Source organism: Mastigoproctus giganteus, chromosome 4 (assembly GCF_048544385.1).
Source record: "Mastigoproctus giganteus isolate SK-2022 chromosome 4, ASM4854438v1, whole genome shotgun sequence".
Lineage (NCBI taxonomy): Eukaryota > Metazoa > Arthropoda > Arachnida > Uropygi > Thelyphonidae > Mastigoproctus > Mastigoproctus giganteus.
The window spans coordinates 168,014,126-168,034,209 of record NC_143578.1 but is presented as its reverse complement, the minus strand read 5'-3'; the positions used below and the strand labels follow the sequence as shown (position 1 = coordinate 168,034,209).

Genomic DNA, 20,084 nt, shown 5'->3' with positions numbered 1-20,084 from the left:
AATGTGCTACAAATCCCCTTTTTCCTGCTGAAGTGTTGTTTTCCGATGAGGCATCCTTCACAAGGAAAGGAATTTTAAACACGCATAACGACCATATCTGGGCGGTCGAGAACCCGCATGCAATACGACGTCGTGCAGCACAGATTCGATTTTCGGTCAATGTATGGGCCGGTATTATGGGAGATCACCTCATCAGACCTTACCTGTTACCGTGTCGTCTAACCGGACCTATCCACTTGATCTTTCTGCAGCAAATATTGCCACAACTTTTGAGAGATGAACACATTTCTGCATCGACGCAACAGACAATGTGGTTCCAACACGATGGAGCCCCTGCCCATTATAGCGGAGATGTTCGTAACTACCTGGATGTCACATTTGGTCAACAGTGGATCGGACGTGGTGGTCCCGTGCCTTGGCCTGCTCGGTCACCCGACCTATCATGTCTTGATTTTTATTTCTGGGGTCATATGAAATCGCTAGTTTATGACACCCCTGTTGACAATGCTGAGGAGCTGGTTGCAAGAATCGCAGTAGCTGCCGAAGAAATTCGAAATTCGCCTGGAGTATTCCAGAATGTTCGGATGTCCATGCGTCGGAGATGTGAGGCGTGCATTGTAGCCCGTGGAAGAAACTTCGAACACTTACTTAAATCCATGTACCTTTTGCTTCTTTTTATGTATTATTAAAACGATTTCTCACTTACGGTCTCTTTTCTTTTTATGGTGCTTCTGTGTACAACACCGCTTCAGGAAAGCATTTCCGACCCCACATTGCTATATGATTTCGAGTTGTCAGGATGTACCCTACCCCTCTTAGAAGTTCTGAAACGTTTAACTGAAACACCCTGTATATATACATACATATCAATACATAAAATCAGTACAATGATAAAAGCAAATTGTATATTTCATATGTGTATACATATTGATCGATTTTAAAAGTTTAAAAACTGCTGACACTTTGTCGTTGTCATTTAAAATCTGACTGAGTGTATATGGCTCAGTCAGATGGGTAAATGCAGTAAAACGAAAATTTATAAAACTGGTACAATCACATAAAATGTTTTGGACGGATAAAATGGTGTCGCATTGCTCGCACATAGGAAGGTCATCAGCCCTCAGCAAAAATGAGTTGTTGTTGGAGTTTCTGGCGCAAGGGCTACTTTGGCCATATTGCGCCTACCAAAGGTAGTGAAGTTCTATGTGATGACTGCTCTGGGAGCAGTTAAAATTGATCGTACATTTGAATTCGTTTTAGGTGCAAAAAGAATTCGGAGAGGTTTGCATTATTACCTATGATGCGGCTGAGTGACAACGGTTCTTGTAATGACAACGAGCTGAAAATACACTGTCGGACATTGTTAAACAGGCTACATTCAATGAGTATATGCTTTACTGTCAGTGGTTTCAAGCAGTGCGTACACTGCGGAGGATCGTTTCCTGTGAGCAAAAAAAGATGAGTGAGGTGAGTATGGCCTATTCGGCTTCTGGCTAGAATTACTTCTTCTTTTCTATTTTTACGCAGGCTGGAATTCCATAATTGTGGTTCAGGTTTCAGCTGAAACAGCTTGTTCTGTGTTTGATTTCTCCACATAAGTGCCCACTGCTCCATACATTTTTTTTGGATATTGCATCTACAATCAGTATACGGGACAAGGTCATTTGTTGAATTTATGCTGGAGGGATGTTTTGCAGCATTATCTGCGCATTCGTTTCCTTTAATACCGCTGTGACCTGGAATCCAAGAGAAGACAACAGTTTGCTGATGTTCGTGAAGACGTATTAGCGCATGTCTTAAGATTTTTAGCAAAGGATTGTGAGGTGTCGTGTTTTTGAGAGCTGAGAGAGCACTTTTGGAATCCGTATATATGATGCTTTTATTGATTGACAGGAGTGAAATATGTTCCAGGGCAAGCTTAATGGCATGAAGTTCAGCAGAATAACTGCTGCATTCTGCAGGAAGTGTAAGTGAAATAGTTTTGTTGGGGAAGACAGCAGCTGCACCCACTTTATTACCAGACTTAGAGCCATCAGTATAGATCTTAGTAAAGAGGGAATGATTCTGTGTATGGACAAGATGTAGCTGTTGGATGTTGATATCCGATATAGCTCCTTTTCCCCACTGCTCAAATTAATCATCACAAGAAGGCGCGAAGGTAATACACGGAGGATCTGGATCTCTTAAGTCACTGAGAACATTATGAAGTTGAATATTCCAGCATTCTGTTAGATTTTGGAATCTGATACCAGTAGGCCGAATTGTTCTTGGTTTGTTTGCATAGTGGATTATGTACTGAGGATCATGTAGTAGTGGCCAAATAGGATGTGTGGGGTGACTTTTAATTTTAACAGAGTATGTCATCAATAACATCTTTCTTCTGATATTCAATGGAGGTTCATGGGCCTCAACATACAAACTTTGAACTGGCGATGTTCTGTATGCACCTAGAGCAATCCTAAGAGCAGTGTGTTGGATGGGAGCAAGACGAGCTAAGGTACTCTCTCTAGCAGAGCCATAAACAGGTGCTCCATAATCCAGCGGAGATCTAATTAAGGATCTGTATAGACGGAGCAAAGTGTAACGGTCTGCACCCCATGATGTACTGGAGATTACCCGGAGTACGTTCATTTTCTTAATGCAAATAGTTCGTAGGTTTTTGATGTGGTCTTGGAAATTTAGCCTCTTATCGAAAATTAGTCCAAGAGACGAATATTGTTCATGATTGGAATAGGATGACTGTCCAAGAGTAGCTCAGGATCTGGATGGATTTTGCGCTTGTTGCAGAAGTGGATAGCTGCAGACTTTTGCTTTGATAGCCTGTATCCATTTTGGGTCATCCACAGTTCAATATTATTTATTGATATTTGTAAGTGCCTCTCGATATAATTCATATTCTGGGAATGACAGGATAAGGTAAGGTCATCAGCGTAGAGATATGAGTCGACAGTGTTTGGAATTCTGTTTGTGATATTGTTGATTCGCACTGCAAATAAAGTGGCACTGAGTACAGAGCCTTGTGGGATTCCTTCTTCTTGTATGTATGTTTGTGACAGAGCCTGATGGTATCGGACTTGGAGAGACCTGTGGCGAAGGAAGTTTTCAATAAAAGATGGTAAATGGCCTCTCATATCAATAGTATGGAGATCCTTTAGGATTCCATAACGCCATGTGGTATCGAAAGCTTTTTCGATATCAAGACAAACCATGACCAGATGTTGATTTCTAATGAACGCATTTCTTATGTTTGATTCCGCCTTTACCATAAGATCTAAAGATGATCTATTCCTCCGAAAGCCAAATTGATTGCTGCTGATTATGTTTCTTTTCTCCAGGTACCATGTTAATCGGCGGTGCACCATTTTTTCCAAAGTTTTACTCAAGCAGCTGGTTAGACATATCGGTCTATAGTTGTATGGAGCCGAGTGATCTTTTCCTGGTTTAGGGATAGCTATTACGTAAGAATGTTGCCAGGAACAGGGGAATGTGTGTTCAGAATAGACCCTATTGTAGAATTTTAGGAGTGAGGACAGAGATTTCTCATGTAGATGTTTCAGCATTATATAGTAAATACCATCAGGGCCAGGGGCGCTGTTTCTAGAGGTATTTATGGATTCTTTCAGTTCAGATAGTGTGAGTGGTTGATTATAAGGCAAAGAATAGATAGTTTTGAAATTTATTTTGAATTTCTCAGTTTCGGCTTTAATTTTTTGGAATGATGGCTGATAAGCTATTGAGGCGGACAACTCAGAGAACGCAGTTCCTAAGGTGTTTGCAATCTCTGTGTGATCAGAGATCTCCTTCCCATTCCAGTTAAGAATAGCTGAAGGTGATTTAAGATATTTGCCATTCAACTGCCTTATTTTTTTCCAAATTATTCTGGAGTCGGTATCTTTGTTAATTGTTGAAGCAAATTTTATCCAAGAGTCTTTTTTGGCTTTTCGGTGGATGTATCGTGCTTTGGCTCTAAGTCTTTTATAATTAATAAGGTTGACAGTGGTTGGGTATTTGCGGAATTGGTTCCATGCTGCATTTTTTTCTCTTTTAACCGTGTAACAGTCTTTGTTCCACCAATGATTGATAAGCTTGCGGTTTCCTAGTTGAGACTGCGGTATGGCGATTGTTGCAGCTTTAAGTATCTGTGCTGTTATATGCTCTGTGACGGTATCGACGGGAGAAGACTCAATGATGTGATCATTAAAAGAGACATAATTTTTATATTTTGCCCATTCTGCTTTGGAATTCCGTTTCGTTTGGGTTTCAGTTGTTTTAGAATGGGTGGTTTGAATTCGGCATATGACAGGATAGTGATCGTTGTTCAGAGGATTGTCATGTATTGTCCACTCGACACTTGGGAAGAGGATAGGAGAGCATAGCGAAAGATCTATTGCTGAGGTTGAACCAGTAGGAAAATGAATGTAAGTGGATAAGCCGGTGTTCAGTAACGTTAAATACTGTCTGTCTAGTAACATTTCAATGAGCTCTCCACGTCTATCTGAGACGGGAGATCCCCATAATGGATTGTGACCGTTAAAGTCTCCTAACAGGAAGATGGGAGACGGTAATTGCAGAATAAGGTTTTCCAGTTCCTGAATTGAACATGGTTTATTGGGTGGAAGATAGATTGAGACGATTGTTAAAGCAGTGCCAACCACTATACGAGCTGCGACGGCTTCTAGGGAAGTTTGGAGAATAATTTGCTTACAAGGAACTGTTGAGTCTATCAGTATGGCTACTCCTCCATGAGCATTTTTTGCAGTGGACCTGTCTTGACGAAAAATAGTATAATATTTAATTGATACAGATACTTGAGGTGTTAAATTTGTCTCTTGTAGGCATATACCCACAGGATGATAACGGTCGATTAACTCGTATATGTCGTCTATGTTGCTACGAAACCCTCTGCAATTCCATTGGATTATGTTATTCATTGTGTAGGTTTAGAGTTAGCAGTCGAATCTGTCTGTTTTTTAGACGTGCTCTGTTTTTGTCGGTCAAATTTTATTTTTTCCTTTTTTGAGAAGAATGGACGTGTGTCCATGTCGTCTTCAGCATATAGATCTAGAATGGGTTCATCATAGGTATTATTCTCTGCAACATCCATATTTGTGGTATCAGATGATTTCTTTCTGGCATAATCTGAGTTTTCCATTTGACCTGAAATGGCTGGAGCCTGAGTAGTAGGTGGTATTTAGATTGGTGTGTTATTAGTCCTATCGACAGTTTGTTTTGTGGATTGTGGTGCAGATGATAGGAGTGATCGAGCCCAGTCAGAAATTGACACTTTTGGTGGAACAGTTGTATCCGTCTGAGTTGAAACAGTTTGGTACCTTTTGGATGCTTCAGCATATGAACGTTTAGGTATGCTTTGTAGAAGGTGTTTTCTCGCTTCGAGATACGTGACTTTGTTAACTACTTTGTATTTCTGGATTGTTTTCTCCAGCTTCCATTGCTCACAGGATTTAGAGAATGCTGAATGATTGCCTTTGCAGTTTGGACATCGTGATGATTCGGCATTGCAATCGGTATGAATATGCTCCGTTGATCCGCAGTTTGAACATACTGAATTTCCTCGGCAGACAGTTTGGGAATGCCCAAACTTCTGACACTTGTAGCATCGAATAGAATTGGGGATGTAAGGACGGATGCGGCAGTTAAGGTATCCAGCTTTTACTGTTGAAGGTAGGTTCGGTGTAGAAAAGGTAAGAATAATGCTGCGAGTGGGTACAAATGCTCCGTCCTTCTTTAACATTATTCGTCTCGCTTGAATTACTTTCTGGTCTTGGAGTTCTTGAACAATCTCTTCCTCTTTGACGTTCAATAGGTCCCATTCGGATATGACTCCTTTAGAGGTATTAAGGGTGGCATGAGGAGATACCTTAGTGGGGACTCCACCAAATGATGTTAGTTTTAGGAGAGACTCAGAATGTTTGCGGTTGGTAGTTTCAACTAATAAGTCACCAGATTTCAGTCGGCGTACCATTTTTGGTGATCCGGCTACACTTTCCAAACATTTTTGTATGTAGAAGGGAGATAGTGTACCTAATGACTGATTCGTTAAAGAATGCATCCTAAGGAAAGATGGGTATTCCATTTGAGGTACATCAGTTTTCATCCTTTTGCGGTTTTGATTGTCACAATTTTGTTGCAAATCCATAGGATTTGCAGTCTTTAGAGGAGAGAAATTTTCGTTTTCCATGATTGCTCCTTTTAGCCCTGGAAGGATAACGTTTCCTTCCAGGTTTCCGGCCCCGCCACGGGGAGGCAGGAGCAGTGCCACGAGGTAACCAAGCGGCTGTTAGTTGTGTTAGTGAGAGATATAAAAAAGAAACAGAAAGGTAACTTCCCTTTCTGGGCCTTTGCCTACTTCCTGTAGTGTCAAAGAGCTACTCTAGTATAAAATGAAAATAACGGTAATCACAACTAAAAGAAACTATATATATATCAAAAGCTCTGAAAAGATCGCTTCAATGAACGCACTTTAATCGCTTGGCCACGGAACGCTTGGCACCCGGGGCCCAAAAAGGAGTGTGTCAAATGACAGTGTCCTATGCGGAGCCGGGTAAGAACAACTTCCTCTTTGCGATCCTTGCGTAAGCTGGACCGCCAAGGATGGATCACAGGCTTAATTCGACACAGCTTGTTCGTAGTAACCAGGCGATGCCACGAATCTTGCCACTGAGATTGCAGGTTACTACGGATCACTTGCCTGTAGTCTGTATAGGGGACTAACAGGTCAAGATTATCCGTCAGGGCTGTCGATTTGGCTGCAGTGTCAGCCAAATCATTTCCTCTAATCCCGATGTGACTGGGGATCCAGCAGAAGCGGATATCGATTACACTTACATAGAGGCTGTATATTATCTGCTGACTTCGGGACAGGGTTGGATGATTAGTGTGTGACATCGCTGATAAAGCCTGTAGTGCACTCATTGAATCGGCATATATAATACACCGTTGGTAACGATGTTTTCTTATGTGATCTAGAGCTAACTCTATGGCATGCAGCCCTGCAGTGTAAATGCTGCAGTCAAGGGGTTCTGCTCTGATATGGTATTATGTGGAAAGACAGCAGCAGAACCCACGTACGATTCTGACTTCGAGCCCTCTGTGTAAACTGGCAAGAAGTCAGAATGTTCTGCACGGTGTTGTGAATAGAGTTGAAGGTAGACAGAAGACGGAGTATTAGACTTCGTCGCAATCTTGAGCGAGAAGTCACATGCTGGTGTTTATGCATGCTATGGTGGAAGGGGTTCCTTTGGTGATCAAGCAACCTTGTCAACCGAGATGTTAAGCTCATTCAGTAGCTCTTGAACACGAATGCGAAATGGCGATTAGCGGTCCGTCGTGTGTTACAGAGGTTTTCCCATGGTGGCTCGAAAACGGATGTCCACGTGGGATGGTCCGGCAGGGACTTCAGCTTGAAGGCATATTGTAGAGACAACTGCATTCGTCGAAGCGACAAGGATGGTTCATTTGCTTCGACATAAAGTGTAAAGTGTGTTTAGGGTCAAGCGGCACCAGGGGTTTCCCCCATCTCCGCGTAGGTTACATTGTATGTGAACCAGTTTACTGGAAAAGCCAGAGATTTAAAAGTGTATGGGCTTTGTATATGTGTGATGCCTTGTACCGTTGTTCATCTGGTCATTTAGCCGCCAGACCTCTACTGAGGCCCGACGTTGCCCCACTTTTGCCCCGTGGAGGCAGACCAGGTATCCACTTGAATATAGTTCACTCTGGCAGGTCCTGCCACCTAATTTCCTGAGATTTCAGTGGCTAGGACCTAAAAAAAAATATATAAATAAATAAATAAATAAAAAAAAAATAATAAAATAAAATAAAATAAATAAAAATAAATAAAAAAAAAATAATAAAATAAAATAAAATAAATAAAAATAAATAAAAAATAAATAAATAAAAATGTGATCACGTTGAGGAGGCAGTGCTAGGAGGTCAAAAGAAATGGTGGGCGAAATTGATTTTCACTTGTGGAATTTAGATTGTGTGGGGCGTTCACTAGCGTGCAGGTAGAGTCGGGAGGGAGACTGAAGACTGGGGGGAGATAGATAGAAGTATGGAGCCGATAGGGAAGACAACTCCAGTTTACAGTGGGGCATGCCCATGCCCCACCAGAAGGAAAAGAAGGGGTGGCGAGAAGGGGAGGTAACAGCAGGGCTGTCCCCTCATCCCCTGCCAGGGAAGGGTAGAAAGTAGGCCAGGCAAGGGAGCTGGCCTATTCGCCAACAGGGCATACATGTGGGGTGGTTTCAGTCGGGCGCCAAGGCATCAGGGCTGCCCCATTTGGTATTCCCAGGAGTGGAGTGAAGATATCTCTGTCCAGGTTTTCAGTCCAGGTCTGTATGACATTTGTGCAGATCATGCTTGGTCTTTTATTAAGTAGTTACTCGTGGGATCCAGGTCCATCCACTGGTGGGTATTCAGTAGGATAGGCTTCAGTCACAGTCAGGGTGGACTCCCGAAGGTCCGACTGTAGTCAATGCGTTTGGTTAACAGTTCTCAAATGGAATCGGTGTCCTGCATCGGTCAGTATTTGGGAGAGTGCAGTTCAGGCACAGTCCAGTTTTATCTTGGTTCATCATTTGTTGTGATTGTTTTTGTATTTATCCTAGTTGTCCTAGATTTTCCGGCAAAGGAAGAGTCTGGCGTCTTATAAAGAGGCACTGAGCAAAGTTGGTTAGGGCATTGTAGGTTCCCTCGTCCTCCAGTAGGTAGTGCTCCTGATTTTTGGGGTTGAACTGGACTCGTGTGATGAGGTGTCCACGCAGATCTTCGTACAGTTCACACTCGTGTAGCAGGTGGTCCCAGGTCTCGAGGGAACCACATGCGCAGGCTGGGTTATCTGTCAGTCCAAAGAGGTTTAGCTTGTGGCGGATAGCTCCATGTCCTGTGAGAAGGTAGGTGACGTGGAAACCAGGGCAGAGCCATGTCGGATATTTTGGGTACACCTTTTGCAAGTTCGGAAAGAACCTTCGCGTGATGTCTCCTTTGTCAGAAATCGTCCAGCGTTGTTGCCATATCGATGTCAAGTACGTTTGCAGCCTGTATTTCTCAACTTTACAGTTATTAGCCGGGTACGTAGTGTGGTCCTGGAAGGTTGTGACTTTGCCACGTCTGAGTTGCTGAAGCATGCCATTGCGAATCACCTCAAGATCAAGAGGGAGAGTGCCCGTGATCACTTGTAGTGCATGAGTAGAGACTGTCTTGCATGCTCGGGTGAGGGTCAATAGGATGGGTCTATGTACGATATCCAGTCGTCTGTGGTTTACCGCTGTTGAGGCTTTGTGGAACCAGACACCGCAGGCGTATGCGATTGCCGGGATAATGGCTGCTTTATAAAGGATCGTAAGTGTGCGCCTTTTCAGGCCCCATTCGCAACGTGTGACTCTGGCAAGCATGCCAGCGTATTTTTTCATCTTAGCCTGTATATATTTTAGGTGTGGGGTGAAAGACCGATTACGGTCCAGGATAACTCCCAGGTACTTTAGTTCTGTGACTAACTTAATTGTCCTATTGTTGATTCTTATTTCAGGCGACATACAGACTTTGGACAGGTGACGTTCTGAATGTGCCAGTAGCAATACGAATGGCTTGATGATTGATGGGGTCAAGCCAACCAACAGCGCTATTTCTGGCAGATGCATATACCTGAGACCCATAATCTAATTTTGAACGTACAAGGGCACGGTATAGACGAAGGAGAATGCATCGGTCTGCACCCCAAGAGGTAGAAGAGAGAGAGCGGAGAATGTTAAGCCCTCTCGTACACTTTGTGCGTAGCTGACGAATGTGTTGGACGAATGTCAGCTTTTTGTCAAAAATGAGTCCCAGGAATTTCGACTCTGATACAACTGGAATGGTGCTTTGTCCAAGTCGTAATTCAGGCTCAGGGTGGAGGTCACGTTTGCAACAAAAATGTACGCAAACGGTCTTCTACGGTGAGAACCTGAAACCATTGGCCGTGGCCCAGGAGTTAAGACGGCCAATAGCTTGATGCAGTTGTCTCTCAATAACCCTCATATTGCATGATTGAGAGAATATGCTGAAGTCATCGACGTAGAGTGCACTGTTTATAGTTGGCGGAAGTTATTCAGAAATAGAATTTATTTTAATGGCGAAAAGCGTGACACTTAAGACAGATCCTTGTGGTACCCCCTCCTCTTGGCAAAAGGGCCGCGAAAGGGAGAATCCTACACGAACTGGGAAAGGCATGTGGAAGAATGTATTTGTTCCAATATTTAGAAGGGAGTGGTCATTGTCATTTAGCATACGCTCTATGACTCGTCCCCTTCTGTTAATGCTAGCACTACCCCGACAGAGTATTATGTCCATTGAAATTCCCGAGAAGTAAGAAAGGGGGAGGCATCTGCGTTACAAGATCATCAAGTTCTTCCTGTGAGATGTCAGTCACAGGTGGCAAATAAATAGAGCACACAGTTAATAGGAATCCCACTGTAAGGCGAATTGCAACAGCCTCTATGCTGGTTGTAATTAGCAAGGGCTGAACGGGAGTCTGTTTATCAACAAGTATAGCGACTCCTCCATGTGCAGGACCATGCAATTTTATCTTTACGAAAAATTGTGATGTTACGCATGGTGGGGTCATCATTTGCCTTTAGGTAAGTCTCCTGCAAGCAAAAGCAAATGGGCTTGTGCTTTTGCAGGAGGGCCTTGATGTCATCAATATTTCGCCGGAATCCACGTCAATTCCATTGTAGGAATTTTCCATTATTTTGGCTTGGTGGGTCCATCAGGCGGCTTCCGAGTTGCTGAGGGCTTACCTTTATCAGTCTTGGGTTTATCTCTTTTGGGGAAGTATGGACGCTGTCCGGTATCCATTTCTTCCTCCACAAAGAGTTCCAAGACTGCTTTGTCCGATACCTCCTTGTCCTATACATCCATTGTTTTTGTTATTATTGGTTCCTCTTTTTCACAACTTGGTTTTGGTAGTTGTGGAGCACTAGGAAGTACGGATATAGGAGTGGCAGCTGATTGTGTTTTTTGGTGGGCTTTTGTGAACTCAATAAATAGCGTGCAATCGGAGTGAATGACTCTCTTGGTGGTACAGTCATCTCTGTTTGTGTACCGATAGTGCACTTCACAGAAACCTTCTGAGCATATGAAAGCTTCCCGCTATTTATTGGTTGTATGCGTTTTCTAGCCTCTGGGTAGGAGATGTTCAGCTCCGTTTTTAATTTTTGGATCTCCCTTTCGTCCTTCCACCGCTGGCATGCTCGAGAGTATGCGGGTGCTCTCCTTGGCAGTTAGTAAAATTAGGCTTAGGATTGTTGTTGTTGTTGTTGTTGTTGTTGTTGTTGTTAAGTTTAACGACACATAGGCTGCTGGGGCCATATTGTGTCTTTCAAATGGTGGATATGAAACGATACCTATATTTTATGGTATATTCCTATCTGATTTAAGAAAGTAAATAGTTCCTATTTATTAGGATCATCTCCCAGGATCTGCATTAAATTTACTGATGATTGTGTATTAGGAATTGACTTAAAGTTGCCTAAGCGGATGGTTTGAAAGTGGGGACAATCCACTAGCAAATGGCGAATGGTCAGTTCAACTTGGCATGATGTGCATTGGGGAGCACTGGCATTATTTAATAGATACAGGTGAGTGAGGTGTGTATGCCCAATCCTTAGCCTTCCTAAAATTGTTTCTTCTCGTCTATTTTTCCGGAAACTGGAGAGCCACAGCTTTGGTTCTGGTTTTATTTTGTATAGTTTGTTTCCTGGATAACCTCTCCAGATCAGTGACCATCTATTGTAACATGCTTTACGAATGATATGTTTGAAATCGGAATACGGAACTTGACAATTCTGTAAAATATTGGTATCTGGTTGTTTGGCTGCAAGATCTGCTCTTTCATTACCTGCTATACCAGAATGCCCTGGTATCCAGCAGAATGTCACAGTTTGGTTGGTCTCATTGCACACAAGTAATTTGGAATGGATTTGTTTGATAACAGGGTGAGAGGAGGTGGTATTGCTATTTATGGCAGAGACAGCACTGAGGGAGTCAGTGAATATTAAAGCAGACGGAATTAGATGTTCAATAATGTGATCCAGAGCTAAGTTTATAGCATAGAGCTCAGCAGTGAAGATACTGCATTCTATTGGCAATGAGACAGAAGTTCTAAATGATGGGAAGATTGCAGCAGCACCTACTTGGGTCTCGGATTTTGATCCATCTGTATAGATTTCACATGCGTTTGAATTAGAAAGAGTGTAAGTTGCATGTAACTGTGCGATATTGGAAGGAGACAGCGTTTTCTTTCCCCACTGTTGAAAGTAGTCATCATATATTGCACAGATATTTTGCCAATGTGGATCTGGTGGTGTTTTGTCCTGAAATATATTGCTGATGTCTATGTTCCATGATTGAGCCAGTTCCTTAAATCTAAGTGGAACAGGTCGGTTTTCATTAGGTTTACTGATATAAAATGACTCGCATTCAGTATTGTAGAGACATCTCCAACAAAGATGAGAGGTAGGCTTAGGAGCTAGACATTCCTTGCTCTCGTGATCTTTAGCACCACATCGAGCACAGGCAGGGTTACCACGACAAGCTGTTTGTGAGTGGCCGTATTTTTGACATTTTAAACACCTCGGTGGGTTCGGAACGTAAATCCTCACTGGGCAGTTTAAGTACCCTGCGTTGATGGAACTCGAAAGCCATGGGGTGTGAAATGTTAGGATGAGAACTCGGGTAGGGACGAGATTCCCATCCTTACGCATGGATATTCGCTTGACAGCTATTACTCCTTGTTCTTTTAATTCAGAGCAGATCTCTTCTCAGAAACGTGAAGGAGATCCCACTCTGATATAAGGCCTCGTGAAGAGTTCAAAGTTTTGTGAAGGGTTACGATGATGGGTATACTCCGTATGGATGTGGCTTTCAAATTTTTTCGGCTTGATTTGTATTTGAAGATTCAATTAATATATTTCCAGAACGCAGGAAATATATTAATATTATTTCTAATCCTTTCTGAATAAAGAAAGGTGCATTTTCCCAATTGACTGCTCTCCGGTGGAGTGGAGAATGAGGAAAAGAGGTGTCACAGATGTTGATTTCTCCTGAGTTCCGGCTCTTTTTGCAGAATTGCTCTCACTATCATCAGACGATCGATTAGGTATGGACATTGATGGGGCCCCAGAAGAAGATGGATTTAAATTACTCATGGTAGTAAGATAAAAATTGCAGATACTCTAAGTACCTCACCCACCACGGAGCCCTACGATGGTACGGCCACTGGTTAACTAGCAGGTACTGCGTACACGAAAGGGACCCCAAGTTAGCTTAGAGGCACCATACCCACGTTTCCAATAAGCCTTGATTCCGTCCCAGGACCAATGGCAGTGAGACTTATTGGAACGCAGTTGACCCTAGCAGTAAGAACCACCCGCCGATTGATCCCAGTCGGGACGGTCCGGGACCACCCGTCTTGTCGAAGCAGGGGCCAAAGTGGTGTATTAAGGCTGGGCCCCCTCAACCACCAGGATCCCCCCTTTCCGGATTCCACGGGTCGCGGCGCACGGCTGCACACGCCGGATTCCAACGATATAACCCTGGAACCAAGGTATGGGCGTTAGATCCCAGTGATGCTAATGTGGAAGCCCAGCAGCATCACTGGGAGGTTCCCTCACAACGTACAGGTGCCCACGTCGAGGGGACATTAAGAGGTTTTTTCTTTCTGGGTTCTTTGTCATTGTTTTCGAATCCTGTTGGATGACCGTATTTTGTCATTGTAACCCCAGTAGCAATGTCTGTTCATCCCGAAGGTTTTAATATCCTCAACTGAAAAGACTGACATTTTATAATAAACAAAAAAATTTGGGACACCTGAGAGCCGACTGACCCATGTGTAATACTATGTCCATAAATTGCATGCGTTCTCTGATCGATTTCCGTGATTTTATTGAATGAAACAAAATAAAAAAACCCTTTTCCTGGTAAGAAATCTTTCTATCTACGCTGAGACCGACTAACAGAGACATGAAATGGAAAATGCCATTACACATTTAAAAAAAATTATATATACAGCGTGTCTCAAAAATATTGGTACAAACGTTTAGGGGAGGTAGGTAACACCTAAAGGAATGTGAATCGCATAGGAACCCATAACCGGAAACGTTACCTAAGTCGGTAGACGGCGCTGTTCATCAGTTCGTGGGAGGGAAAATTTCTCGTTCACTCATTCAAGCAGTAGTTGCCGCACGAAGAGCATGCATCGATATAAGAACTGTGAGCTGGCAGACATGCACCTAGTGTATGGATCAGCAGAGGGCAATGGACGAGCAGCTCAACGAATTTATGGAGAACGCTTCCCAGACAGACATGTCCCGGACCACCGTTTTTTTGCGCTAGTGCATCAAAATTTGTGCGATTATGGGTCATTTATAGGTAACAGGAGTAGTGCGGGCAAACCATGTTCGACGCGAACTCCCGCCATGAAAGAAAGTGTGTTGAATGCCGTCCAGAATAATCGTACTACCAGCACACGTGCCGTTGCCTCTGCCTTAGGAGTGGCTCGTTGCAGTGTACAGCGTGTCTTGCCCGACAGTTCCTTACACCCCCTTTCATCTCCAAAGGGTTCAGTTACTGCTCTCCCAAGATCATCCTGCACGTGTGGCTTTTGTGCAGTGGTTCTCCAAGAAATTGTTCAAGCCTTGAATTTGCCAGCCTATGTTTTGTTCATGGATGAGGTTATTTCACTTGGGAAGGCTTATTCAATAAACACAATGCTCATGTGTGGGCTCACGACAACCCACACGGTGCGCGCCCCCATGCGGTACAACATCGCTTCGCAATAAATGTGTGGGCAGGTATGGTCGGTGACTGCTTAGTCGGCCCATACCTGTTACCATCACGCATGAACTCCTCTAAATATCGGATTTTTCTTGAACAAGTTCTACCAGGGTTATTTGACGATGATCCAGCAAATGTGAGACGCGTGTGTGTGTGTGTGGTATGGTTGTTTATTGGCGCATTAGCTGCTATGGCTATGACTATGGCTATGTGAGACGCAACATTTGGTTTCCACATGACGCCTGCCCCTTATGGAAGGTGTGTTCGTGACCATTTGAACAGGTGGTTTGGGCGTCAATGGATTGGCCATGGTGGACCCGTTGCCTGGCCCCCACGCTCACCTGATTTATCGAGCCTTGATTTCTTTCTGAGGGGGGGGGCCTCAAATCTATCATGTATGAATCTCCTGTGGAGACGGAAATGGATCTCGTGGCGGGACTCTTCTGCGCTGCTGCTACTGTCAAAGAAACTCCGGGTGAGTTCGACCGTGTCTGCCAATCCATGCTGCGTCGGTGTCACATATGCATTGCTACTCATCCTGGAACCTTCGAGCATCTGTTCTAACATTATAAAATGCATCCATCTCGTACTGCATTGTTAATATTATGTCAAATAAATGTTTGCCACTAATTACTGTCTTGTGTCATTTCTGCTTCTTGTGCCTCTGCTACTACTTTCCCCGTGACGTTTCCGATTATGGGTTCCTATGCAATGGGTTCCTATCACATTTCTTTAGATGTTTCTTAACTCCCCTAAATGTTTGTACCAATATTTTCGAGACACTCTGTATATATATCAGTATAACAGTAAAAATAAATTGAATATTTCATATGAGTTGTTGTTGTTTTGGTGTTTATTGGCGCATTGACAACGGAGATCAGAGTGCGCCAGTTCATTTTTTTATATTATGTTCTCTGTATGGAAATTTTTTCGCATGTATGGAGGTTAAATATTTTCTATGGTTATATGTATTATTTCATTATTTACAGTAGATGGAATTTAAAGTGGTTCTGGTGTATAAATGTCGTTGAAATCCCTCATGGGATAAGCAATTTGCGGAAAAATTGTGAAGACATCTGATAAACAGTGCATTTAAGTGAATTAATTAACATTGCATAGATAAACAGTGCATTAATTTGAAAAGCTTCGAAACCAGGAATATAAAAATACTCTGATAGATGATCCTTGTCACGTAGAATATCTTCGAGGGAAATGTTTTGGTTTCCTCTATATAATGAGTGGGTTGTAGAGGTTTATTTAAGTTAAGCGATCTGAAACATACAATTCTAGCCGAATGGTAATGTGCAGGGTGGGGAATTTAAAATATTAGAAGAATACGCACCATGCCATTGAAACCCATTTCAAGAAAACTGTATTTACCTGAATATTCGATGAATTATATATCTAGGAATACTGAATGGTTTCTTCAAATTTATTACTGAGTCCACAACCACATAGCTGACCAGCAATCCTCTGAAAGAGAGACGTATGTGTCAATGAAAATATTCCTTTAGTCAACAGCAATTAAAAATGTAAAGTACTGTTAAAATTACTTAAGACAAACTATTTTTATAACTTTTTCATATAATCGATTAAGAACACTTCTACCAGATTTTGTAAAGACTGCGTAACGGTTGATATATACCACATGAGCGAAGCTCCTAAAATAGTATTTGAATTCAGAGTGTCCATCAGAGAAGAATGTCAGATGAATATTTACACTTTTCGAAACTGCTATTGTAATCCCACACGAAAGATGGTAAATTAATCAGATGGTAATGTAATCAGAAGCAATGGAAACTCTGAGGGCTTCCGATTACTTCTAGAAAATGATTTCCAACAATGTTTCCACGCACAGTCGAAAGTTTGGAGGTTATGCATGTTATTGTCATGCATGGTGGGATCATCATTTGCCTTTAGATAAATCTCCTGCAAGCAAAAGCAAACTGGCGCCTGCTTTTGCAGGAGGGCCTTGATGCCATCAGTATTTCGCCGAAATCCAAGACATTTCCATTATTCGAATTTAGCCATTATTTTGGCTTGGTGGGTCCATCAGGCAGCTTCCGAGGTGCTGAGGGCTTACTTTTGTCAGTCTTGAATTTATCTTTTTTGACGAAGAATGGACGCTGTCCCGTGTTCATTTCTTCCTCCGCAAAGAGTTCCCAGATTGATTCGTCCGATACCTCCTTATTCTCTACATCCATTGTTTTCTGGTATTATGGGTCACTCTTCCGAACTTTTTTGCTCTTTTTTACCACTTGGTTTTGGTAGCGGTGGAGCATTAGGAGGTACGGATATAGCAGTGGCAGCCAATTGTGTTTTTTTGGTGGGCTTTTGTGAACTCAATAAATAGCGTGCAATCGGAGTGAATGACTCTTTCTGTGGTATAGTCATCTCAGTTTGTGTACCGATAGTGCACTTTGCAGAAACCTTGTGAGCATATGAAGGTTTCCCTCTATTTATTGGGTGGATACGTTTTCTGGCCTCTAGTTAGGAGATATTCAGCTCTGTTTTCAGTTTTTAGATTTCTTTTTCATCCTTCTACCGCTGCCATGCTCGAGAGTAGGCGGGGTGCTCTCCTTGGCAATTAATACAGATCGGTTTTGAAGCTGAACATTCCTTGCTCTCGTGATCTTTAACACCACATCGAGCACAGGCAGGGTTACCACGACAAGATGTCTGTGAGTGGCCGTATTTTTGGATCTAAAACACCTCAGTGGGTTTGGGATATAAATCCTCACTGGGCAATTTAGATAGCCTGCCTTGATGGAACTTGGAGGCAGTGGGGTATTAAACGTGAGGATAAGAACTCCGGTAGGGACGAGATTCCCATCCTTTCGTATCAATATTCTTTTGACAGCTGTCGCTCCTTAGTCTTTCAATTCAGAGCAGATCTCTTCTTTAGAAACATGAAGAAGGTCCCACTCTGATATAACACCACGTGAAGAATTCAGAGTTTTTTGGGGGGATACGGTGATAGATATTTCCCATATGGATGTAGAGTTCAAAAATTTTTCAGCTTCTTTTGTGCTGGAAGCTTCAACTAAAAGGTCGCCAGAACGCAGTCGTTTAACGGATTTTGGTGAACCTGCCAACCCTTCTAATCCTTTCTGGATAAAGAAGGGTGACACCTTTCCGATTGACTGCTTTCCGTAGGAATGGAGAATGAGGAAAAGCGGTGTCACTGATTGTGGTTGTGTATCCTCAGACTTGGCTCTTTTTGCAGAGGTGTTTTCTGCGTCATCGTCTCGATTAGGTAGGGGCCCCAGAAGGATTAGGATTTATAATACTCATAGGAGTAGAATAAAAATTTCCGATGCCCTAAGTACCTCACCCACCACGGAGCCCTACGAGGGGACGCCCACTCGTGAACTAGCAGGTACTGCCTACACGAATGGGACGCCAAATTAGCTTAGAGGCACCATACCCACGTTTCCAATAAGCCTTGATCCCGTCCCAGGACCAAAGGGAGGGAGAATGATTGGAACGCAGTTGACCCTAGCAGTGAGAACCACCCGCCGATTGATCCCAGTCGGGCCGGTCCGGGACCACCCGTCTTGTCGAAGCAGGGGCCAAAGTGGTGTATTAAGACTGAGACCCTCAACCACCAGGATCCCCCTTTCCGAATTCCACGGGTCGGGGCGCACGACTGCACACGCCGGGTTTCACAGATGTAACCCTGGAACCAAGGTATGGGCGTTAGATCCCAATGATGCTAGTCTGAAAGTCCAGCAGCGTCACTGGGAGGTCCCCTCACCATGAACAGGTGCCCACGTAGAGGGAATTGGAATAGGATGACTGTCCAAATGTAGCTCAGGATCTGGATGGATTTTGCGCTTGTTGCAGAAGTTCATAGCTGTAGACTTTTGCTTTGATTGCCTGTATCCATTTTGGGTCATCCACAGTTCAATATTATTTATTGTAAGTGCCTCTCGATATAATTCATATTCTGGGAATGAGAGTATAAGGTAAGATCATCAGCGTAGAGATATGAGTCGACAGTGTTTGGAATTCTGTTTGTGATATTGTTGATTCGTATTGCAAATAAAATGGCACTGTGTACAGAGCCTTGTGGGATTCCTTCTTCTTGAATGTATGTTTGTGACAGAGCCTGATGGTATCGGACTTTGAAAGACCTGTGGCGAAGGAAGTTTTGAATAAAAGATGGTAAATGGCCTCTCATATCAATAGAATGGAGATCCTTTAGGATTCCATAACGCCATGTGGTATCGAAAGCTTTTTCTATATCAAGCCAAACCATGACCAGATGTTGATTTCTAACAAACGCATTTCTTATGTTTGATTCCGCCTTTACCATAAGATCTAAAGATGATCTATTCTTCCGAAAGCCAAACTGATTGCTGCTGATTATGTTTCTTTTCTCAAGGTACCATGTTAATCGGCGGTGCACCATTTTTTTCCAAAGTTTTACTCAAGCAGCTGGTTAGACATATCGGTCTATAGTTGTGTGGAGCCGCGTGATCTTTTCCTGGTTTAGGGATAGCTATTACATAAGAATGTTGCCAGGAACAGGGGAATGTGTGTTCAGAATAGACCCTATTGTAGAATTTCAGGAGTGAGGACAGAGATTGCTCATGTAGATGTTTCAGCATTATATAGTAAATACCGTCAGGGCCAGGGGCACTGTTTCTAGAGGTATTTATGGATTTTTTCACTTCAGATAGTGTGAGTGGTTGATTATAAGGCAAAGAATAGATAGTTTTGAAATTTATTTTGAATTTCTCAGTTTCGGCTTTAATTTTTTGGAATGATGGCTGATAAGCTATTGAGGCGGACAACTCAGAGAACACAGTTCCTAAGGTGTTTGCAATCTCTGTGTGATCAGAGATCTCCTTCCCATTCCAGTTGAGAATAGTTGAAGGTGATTTAAGATATTTGCCATTCAACTGTCTTATTTTTTTAAAAATTATTCTGGATTCGGTATCTTTGTTAATTGTTGAAGCGAATTTTATCCAAGAGTCTTTTTTGGATTTTCGGTGGATGTATCGTGCTTTGGCTCAAAGTATTTTATAATTAATAAAGTTGGCAGTGGTTGGGTATTTGCGGAATTGGTTCCATGCTGCATTTTTTTCTCTTTTACCCGTGTAACAGTCTTTGTTCCACCAATGATTGATAAGCTTGCGGTTTCCTAGTTGAGACTGCGGGATGGCGATTGTTGCAGCTGTAAGTTACTGTGCTATTTTATGCTCTGTGACGGTATCGACGGGAGAAGACTCAATGATGTGACC

General features: G+C 42.8%; 1 protein-coding gene across 1 annotated transcript in view; it reads right to left on the bottom strand.

Annotated features, from left to right (window-relative positions):
• Positions 1-20,084, bottom strand: part of LOC150087179 (nose resistant to fluoxetine protein 6-like) — a 298,214-nt gene that overhangs the window by 126,699 nt on the left and 151,431 nt on the right. The window contains exon 4 of the mRNA XM_090372396.1: positions 16,216-16,308. Within this exon, the coding sequence (XP_090228522.1) occupies positions 16,216-16,308 (93 nt within the window). The remainder of the gene's footprint in view (positions 1-16,215; positions 16,309-20,084) is intronic.